The sequence below is a fragment of the Sarcophilus harrisii genome, chromosome 2, assembly GCF_902635505.1.
Source record: "Sarcophilus harrisii chromosome 2, mSarHar1.11, whole genome shotgun sequence".
Classification (NCBI taxonomy): Eukaryota; Metazoa; Chordata; class Mammalia; order Dasyuromorphia; family Dasyuridae; genus Sarcophilus; species Sarcophilus harrisii.
Window position 1 is genome coordinate 605,640,194 of NC_045427.1, and position 8,855 is coordinate 605,649,048.

Sequence of the window (8,855 nt, forward strand, 5' to 3'; positions counted from 1 at the left end):
TAAAAAAAAAAAAAAAAAAAAAAGAGGAAAAAAAAAAAAAAAAAGAAAAGGCTTTAAGGTCTCCATATCTAAAAATGCGTGATGCTTGGGGTTCCTGCTGAAGTCAAACGAATGACATTCATAAGCCATTAAGGAAACTAGAGGGTGGGACCGATGAGCTTGGCGCGCTGGGAGGGTCCTAAAAGAAGGAAAAAGTTAGTATTGGATTTGTAATATTGTCCTAATCCCATAGGGCAGAGAATTGGATTTTGAGGCTTGTAAGATATGTATTTGCGTGCAAATGCACGCGCGGGGTGCGTGTGAGCACATGCAGGTATGCGCGTTACCTGCATGGGGGGAGGAGCAAGGGGTGGGCGGACCCCAGAGGCAGGTGCGCGCAGAGCGCTCCCTCCGCGCTCTTTGCAGGAGACTCCAGACTCCGCCCCCGGCTCCGCCCCCGGCTCCGCCCCCGGCTCCGCCCCCGGCTCCGCCCCGCCCCCGCCCCGCCCCTTGTCCGCTTGGGTCAGAAGTCCGTCTGGGCAGCGCAGCCATGGAGGCGGCGGGGAGCGGTGCGGCCTACTTCAAGAGAGGCAATCTCTTTTCGCTGATAGTCATCGTGGTGTCCTTCAGTTACTATACGGTGAGTGGGGCTGCATTCTCTGATTCCCTCCCCCCCACCCGCCCCCATTCTCCGTCCACTTCGGCACGCCCGAGCCTTTGCGCACGCGCCTTCCATCCACTTCGGGTGCCCGAGCCTCTGCGCACGCGCCTTCCCGTCCTGGAACGGGTTAGTCCACTTTTCCTTAGCTGCGGGGGTGGAAGCCGTGCCCTGAGCTGGCAAAGCTTTCGGGATGGAGGCGAAGAAAAGGAACGATTCGGAGCGGGCTGGTTTTTACTTCCGGAGGGGCAGTCCGGTGGGCATGGGGATCACCGCCCTGGGTCTAGTCTACTTCGCGGTAAGGATTGGTGGACTTTTAAAAGTGGTCCAAGCTGCGCAAGCGCACTGGTTTCCTCTCTTCTTGAGGGGCTTGAGGCTCGTGCGCATGCGGGCATGTCTCTTCCTTCTCCCTCCCCCTCCGAGTCCCGCGTTGCCTTGGTTACCGGAGTCTGGATGCAGATGGGAGAGTCGGGCTGGACCATCCTGATGCTTGGATGGATGTGGGCGTCGGCGCTCACTTTTCCCGCAGAGTGAGAAGCTGGAGCTGGGGGAGAGCGGCGCTTTCTCTACTTCTGGCTGCATGGTCCAAAACAAGACCCCTTTCTGCACTTGGCGGCCACTTAGTGCGTGTTAGTTTGATTTCTAACAAAACTCAATTTCAACTTCCCTTTCAGGTAAAATGGGAACAGTTCCCGCAGTACCTGCTTAACAGGGTGGTTGTGAAGAAATCCATTTGTCAGCACAAAGTTGAGCCACAAACATTTAGTAAGAGTTGAGGCAGGGAGCTGCAAGGAAAACATAGCTTCCCTTAAGAATTTTACAGATTAATAGAGAACACAACCGTAACGGTTCGTGTAAACCATTATTGTGAAGGCAACCTCCACCTGCTTGCCCAGTCCTTCTCCCTGACCCTTACCACGGACCCTCACTTAAATCCAATTCACCCAATCATGGCATCTCATCCCTAATGCCATGTCCTCCTCCAGAAGGAACGATGGGGGATGGGCAAATTAGGGAGACAAGACACGTGGCAAGATAACTTTATGAGGGTACCAGATGACCAGTACAGGAGACAAGAGTATGACTGAATGGAGGAGTGAATAAAAGCATTTATGTGCTTATTGTTTTTTTTTTTTTTTTTTTTAATTTATTAGCCTTTTATTTACAGGTTATATGCATGGGTAACTTTACAGCATTAACAATTGCCAAACCTCTTGTTCCAATTTTTCACCTCTTACCTCCCCCACCCCCTCCCCTAGATGTCAGGATGACCAGTAGATGTTAAATATATTAAAATATAACTTAGATACACAATAAGTATACATGATCAAAACATTATTTTGCTGTACAAAAAGAATCAGACTCTGAAATATTGTACAATTAGCTTGTGAAGGAAATCAAAAATGCAGGTGTGCATAAATATAGGGATTGGGAATTCAATGTAATGGTTTTTAGTCATCTCCCAGAGTTCTTTTTCTGGGTATAGCTAGTTCAGTTCATTACTGCTCCATTAGAAATGATTTGGTTGATCTCGTTGCTGAGGATGGCCTGGTCCATCAGAACTGGTCATCATCTAGTATTGTTGTTGAAGTATATAATGATCTCCTGGTCCTGCTCATTTCACTCAGCATCAGTTCGTGTAAGTCTCTCCAGGCCTTTCTGAAATCATCCTGTTGGTCATTTCTTACAGAACAGTAATATTCCATAATTTTCATATACCACAATTTATTCAACCATTCTCCAACTGATGGACATCCATTCAGTTTCCAGTTTTTAGCCACTACAAAAAGGGCTGCCACAAACATTCATGCACATACAGGTCCCTTTCCCTTCTTTATAATCTCTTTGGGATATGATCCCAGTAGTAACACTGCTGGATCAAAGGGTATGCATTTATGTGCTTATTGTGTAAAGCTGATGGCTTTGTGCAATTTTGCCTCATTTAAATGAAAACCAGTTTGCAAATGATAATGATGTCATTGGTTCTTTTCCAAAATGAAGGATGAAGAACTATTTGCCAATCTTTGTACTAAATACTGAGGATACACAAACATAAGCTAATGGACAGGTAGGGTAGAGAAAGCATGTGTCCTGTCCAGGAACAGTGGCAGAATGGACTTGATTATGGTTTCAGAACTGGAAAAGGAATGGTATGAGACAAGATTATTCTAGGGTCCATGAAGCAGTGGAATGAAACAAAGTCATTTAAAAGACCATGAGGCAGCTAGAGGCTAGATAAAGACTACAGCAAGTTTGATGTAGTGGTCCACACATGAGGCAGAGTAAAAAAAAAATTTCTTTGAAAGATCACGGAGGAGATTGTGAATCTTAACCCAGACTATAAAGGATAAATGGGATCTGGAGAGAGTAGAATTTTGCAGGAAAGGGTGAGTGATGGAGCAGTGAGAAGTGAAGAAATGGGAAATATCATAGGTTGGGGCCATTGATTGTTAAAAGGAGAAATGGCTATAATGCCAGAAGTGGATTATGAAAGGCTTTGAGTACTATGCTAAGGACTTTGGACATTATATTAGGCAGTAGGTTTAGGTATAAAAATGGTTTTGTTATGCCTTTTTTGGGGGGGAGGGGTTCTGTAATATTTAAGGTAGAATAGAAGGTGGACCTGCTGGAATTTCATATTAGGATTTGTGAATGTTCTCATTTCCATTGACCACACTTTGAGACAACTTGGGAATTTCAGAAATAATTTAAATAGAAAGGGAGAAACAGCATGAAAAACTAAAATAAGAGAGGAAAATCTTAATTAAAGAACTTAATTGGAAGCTGAAGGAGAACTTTAACAAAATGAAATCTGTAACTAGCAACAGTCATATTTAGGAGAGAGATGTTCAGAATAATATAAATGAGACAGTTAAAACATAAGTTGTAATTTATCTTCTAATATTCGAGTCTTATAAATGGGAAAGGTAAATGGAAATTTATGAATAATGAATAAATTTGTTTACAAAACAGGAACTGCCCCTTATCTGTATTTGAAAGCTAGCAAAGTGATCTCTACCCACACATATTGGATCATCACAGCAATTCTGAATAAAATCCATTAAGTCCCAGCTCATCTGTTCCCAATTCTAAAAATCTAGCAAAAGAGGAACACTATATATGTAGTTTGAATTCTAGGTACCCATGGAAAAGTGGACAGTTCAACAAACATTGAGTTCCTATTGTATTTAGAGCACTGTACTAGGTTCTGAGGGACATGTACAATTTGGGGCCCAGCCCTCATGAATCTTAAAATCTACAGGACATTAAGACAGCTGTAGAAGAATGTAAGTACACAATTACCTTGATAGCCCACCAGAGGGTAAAAAAGGTCATTATAGGTGGAAACCACAGCAAGACTTCATGGAAGCAGTAGCATTTTTAATATGCAAGTTATGATCTCTTTCAGAAAGAAATTTGTACAAGCTGACAAATACAGTTCTGGAGGATTATTTAATATTATCAAATTTGTTCTAACTTACCATTTTCAGGTGTCCACTTTTCCATGGATACCTAGAATTCAAACTACATATATAGTGTTCCTCTTTTGCTAGATTTTTAGAATTGGAGACAGATGAGATGGGACTTAATGGATTTTATTCAGAATTGCTGTGATGATCTAATATGTGTGGGTAGAGATCACTTTGCTATCTTTCAAATACAGATAAGGGGCAGTTCTTGTTTTGTAAAACCAAGGATTCTTTTACAGCCAGTCTCTTAAAAGGGAAAGTTTCCGTGCCTATCAAGTGACTTCATGTGTATTCTGTTTCTTTTCTGCTTCTCTTTCAGTGGGTAGTCTTCTGGCCTCAGAGCATCCCCTATCAGAAACTTGGACTTCTTGGGCATTTTACTCAGTATTTGGTGGATAATCATCTTGCACTTATGCGTAATGGGTAAGTGAGATCTGGAACAAATAGATATTGATCATGCAGTATTTTAGAGACTCATGGAGATCTGGGTAGCCTGTATTGCTGATCTTTTATATTTTAATCTTAGACCAACATCTATTTCTCAGTTAGCTGGCAATTTTCTATTGCATTTCTGTGACAGCATTCACTTATCAGAAACAGTACATCTAAAATCAGCATTGACTTTCTGTTTCAGATATTGGCTTGCTTGGTTGATTCATGTGGGAGAATCTATATATGCTATGATACTGTGCAAGTAAGTAATTGGGATTTTCTTTAATCCCAACTTCCTCCCCTCTTTTTAAAAAATTCATTGAAATTAGAAATAAATTATGTTAAAGTAAGCTAGTCCTAGGTCATTCAATGTTTTGAAGGAAAGTTAGTATTCAAATTAAAAATAATCAGAGAATTTCGAGATTATCTGGTCAAGGCTTCATGACCCCTTTTCACTCAAGAAATGTTTACATACCTGTCTCAAATCTGAGCCAAGAAGTGTCTGGCAGCACTTATGCATGTGCAATACAAAGTGCACATAATGTTTTCAGAACTAAGACTGCAGTAAATTTACACTGATGCAACATGCTACCAGAAACTTTTTGGATTCATTATGTTTGATTTTAAATTTTTTGGTTACTGCATTCAGAAATCTTTTACTGTTTTTTACAGATTTTTTTCCAACCTCCACATTCAGTTACCCAAGCCCATGGAATTATGACCCATAGTTTAAGAAGCTTTGATCTAGTCTAACCCATTTATTTTATCAAGGAAGATGTTGAAGCTCAGAAGGGTTGAAACTTTTCTAAAGGTCATACATTTATCAAGTATAAGAATAGGGATCTGAAACCAGTTGCACAACTCCAAACCAACTCTTTTTTTTTTTTTTTTTTTACTATCCTTGATTTCTTTTCAGTCAGGACTAGGGATAAAGGATGAAAATTTAAGTTCTGTTCAAGATTATAGCCATTTCAAACAAAATTTGAAAAAATATTTTGGTTTAGGAAACAATCTAGTAATAATTTTTTTTTAAAATATTACCATTGGCACAGCTGCAAACTATTCATAATCTGAAGTCACTAACTAGTGATTTCTTTGTTTTTCTTCCTTCCTTCCTTCCTTCCTTCCTTCCTTCCTTCCTTCTTCCCTTTCTTTCTTATACTTATTTCTTTGTCCCTTTCTTCCTTCCCTCCCTCCCATCTTTTTTCTTTCTCTTTTCCTTCCTTTTCTTTCTTTCTCTTCCTTTCTTCTTTCCCTTTCTTTCCTTTTTCCCTCCTTCCCTCCCTCCCTTCCTCTCTCCCTTCTTTCATTCTTTCTTCCCTCCATTTCTTCCTTTCTTCCTTCCTCCCTCCTTCTCTCCCTGCCTCCCTCCCTTCCGTCCTTCATTCCTTCCTTCCTTCCCTGGTGAAGTATCACCGTCTGACATCATAAAATTAGGTTTAGACCATGTGCTTCCCTCATTTTGCAAGGCCATATACTGGAGGGGAGATGGGGGGAAGTTTTCAGACATTTGAGAACTTAGAATTTTGAAGTTCAGATCTCTTAATTTGATTAGAACATGGAAAAAGAACAAGACACAGCATTCCTTTTTATTCAAGACTTCATGGTTACATCTGTAATAGAGATACCTTGTGTGATTAGATTATCTGGTTATAAAATCTCTTGAAATTGTCAAATGATTCAAGCAAGTAAGGACAAGTCGTGCTAGCAAATTTTGTAGATAAACCATGTCCAGATCATAATATATCCCAGTATATTAGTTTTTAAAATACATATTGTACAAAAAAGAGGTTGCCAAAAAAAAAAACAAAAACAAACCCAATTTTTCAAAATAGCATTCATCTACAATTTTTTATCTAAAAATTGGTTTAAAAAATAGGTTAATTGGTATCATTAAATCTCCAATTCTAGCATAAATGCTGTTTTCATTTTTTATGTTTGTAAAGAAATCCTTACGATAGTAATAAATAGACAAGATCAAAGGAGACAAGGTGTAAAAATTTTATAATAGTTACACACCAGTTAGGAGGGGGTAATGTGGTATCAAGGGAAAATAATCAACTAAAATTTATTATTATCTGTATTTAACTGTGTGCTATATGGGGTTGACAAGTGAAAGAGTCCATTGCTCAAGGAGTTTACAAAGTATCCAGGAAACAGCTAATACATGTATAAATATATACAAAGTAATGAGGATAGAACACTTTGCTAATAGGGAAGGAAAGGAGCATTTTGAATCACAAGACCTGAGTTCTAATTTTGGGGATGCTACTTCCTTCCTCTGTAACCATTTCCATAGTCCCTTTCAGATTTAAATCTTTTGAACCTACATATAAGCTACATGAAATCTAATATATAATTCCATTTAGTGCTTTAATTACAATTTAAAATCATTGTATGTTTTATTTTGGCAAGTCAAGAAAAAATAAAAGGCAACACTATAGCTTAAATATTTTCCCTATTTGGGAAAGAGAGGTGGGGACTAGCCACATTTCATCAGAAGGACCTTTACGTGAAAAGCATTCCTAAAATCATTTACCAATGGTTCTAAGAAAGCATGAAAATTACAAACTAGATAATTTTCAATAAATTCTTAATTCTTAGACAGAAGAAAACCCACTTGTGTGAGATGCTATAAATCAGCTTTTCCCCAATTGAACTTGTCTTTAGGTAAACAAACATTAATAAGGATTTCAGAGACCAGGGCAAGAAAATAAGTCTTTAGTTTGATTTTTCTTCCACTTATTTCCCTTTATTAAGTAATTCTTACAAAATGAAAATGATTAAGTTTCTAATGTTCTTTTTTTCTTCCCCTGCAGTCAAAAAGGTATCACAAGTGGCCGGGCTCAATTTCTATGGTTGCTACAAACATTCTTTTTTGGGATTGCTTCTCTCTCCATCTTACTTGCCTATAAACCTTACCATCACAAAAAAAAGTAAAGAAGAAATTAAATGATTTTTTTGTACATTGTATAGTCATTGCAACTTTGTCTAAAACTTTTTTTAATTAGTGTTTTCTTCATTGTTTTAGAAAATGTCTATACTGTGAATAGATTTGATTCCTTTTCCTGATCTTAAAATTTTTGCATATAATTGATGATTTTCATCATCTCTGAACAGAGGCTGCCTAAGTTTATTGAATTCAGAGGCTGCCTAAGTTTATTGAATTCCGTGTAGCTCAACATTTATTGAATATCTCTAGTGTGCAAGACACAGTATGAATTAGACATGTTTAGAGCAGTGGCCCTGGAGTCAGGAGCACCTGACTTCAAGTCCAGCTTCAGACACTTGACGTTTACCTTGCTGTGTGACCCTAAGCAAGTCATCTAACTCTGTTTGCTTAAGTTTTCATATGTGTAAATAGAAAATTTTGATTATATCAAATTGAGAATGCAGACAAGATTAGAAGGGAAGCAGTAAACTGGGAAAACATTTTTACAGTCAAAGGTTCTGATAAAGGACTCATTTCCAAAATATATAGAGAATTGACTCTATAAGAAATTAAGCCATTGTCCAGTTGATAAATGGTCAAAGGATATGAAGACAATTTTCAGATGATGAAATTGAAACTTTTCTAGCCATATGGAAAAATGTTCCAAGTCATTATTAATCAGAGAAATGCAAATTAAGACAACTCTGAGATACCACTACACACCTGTCAGATTGGCCAGAATGACAGGGAAAGATAATGTGGAATGTTGGAGGGGATGTGGAAAAACTGGGACACTGACACATTGTTGGTAGAATTGTGAATACATCCAGCCATTCTGGAGAACGATTTGGAAGTATGCTCAAAAAGTTATCAAACTACATACCCTTTGACCCAGCAGTGTTAGTGTTGAGCTTATATCCCAGAGAGATACTAAAGAAGGGAAAGGGACCCACATGTGCAAATATGTTCATGGCAGCCCTTTCGGTAGTGGCCAGAAACTGGAAACTGAGTGGATGCCCATCAATTGGAGAATGGTTGAATAAATTGTGGTATATGAATATTATGGAATATTATTGTTGTATAAAAAATGACCAACAGGATGATTTCAGAAAGGCCTGGAGAGACTTACACGAACTGATGCTGAGTGAAATGAGCAGGACCAGGAGATCATTATTTACTTCAGCAACAATATTATATGATGATCATTTCTGATAGGCGTGGCCCTCTTCAACAATGAGATGAACCAAATCAGTTCCATTTGTTCAATAATGAGTAGAACCAGCTATACCCAGCGAAAGAACTCTGGGAAATGAGTGTGAACCATTACATAGCATTTCCAATCCCTCTGTTTTTGTCTGCTTGCATTTTTATTTCCTTCACAGGT

General features: G+C 38.7%; 1 protein-coding gene across 3 annotated transcripts; it reads left to right on the forward strand.

Annotated features, from left to right (window-relative positions):
• Window positions 1-357: 357 nt before the first annotated feature.
• Window positions 358-7,972, forward strand: TMEM254 (transmembrane protein 254). 3 transcript variants are annotated; one of them, XM_012540683.3, is made up of 4 exons: window positions 358-619; window positions 4,427-4,530; window positions 4,742-4,801; window positions 7,359-7,972. In XM_012540683.3, the coding sequence occupies exons 1-4, from the start codon at window positions 530-532 to the stop codon at window positions 7,477-7,479; spliced, it is 375 nt and encodes a 124-aa protein (XP_012396137.1). In that variant the 5' UTR covers window positions 358-529; the 3' UTR covers window positions 7,480-7,972. The 3 variants fall into 3 exon arrangements, with proteins under 3 accessions (XP_012396137.1, XP_012396136.1, XP_031812242.1); XM_012540682.3 differs by lacking the exon at window positions 358-619 and adding an exon at window positions 765-935; XM_031956382.1 differs by lacking the exon at window positions 358-619 and adding an exon at window positions 2,707-2,787.
• The last annotated feature ends 883 nt before the right edge of the window (window positions 7,973-8,855 follow it).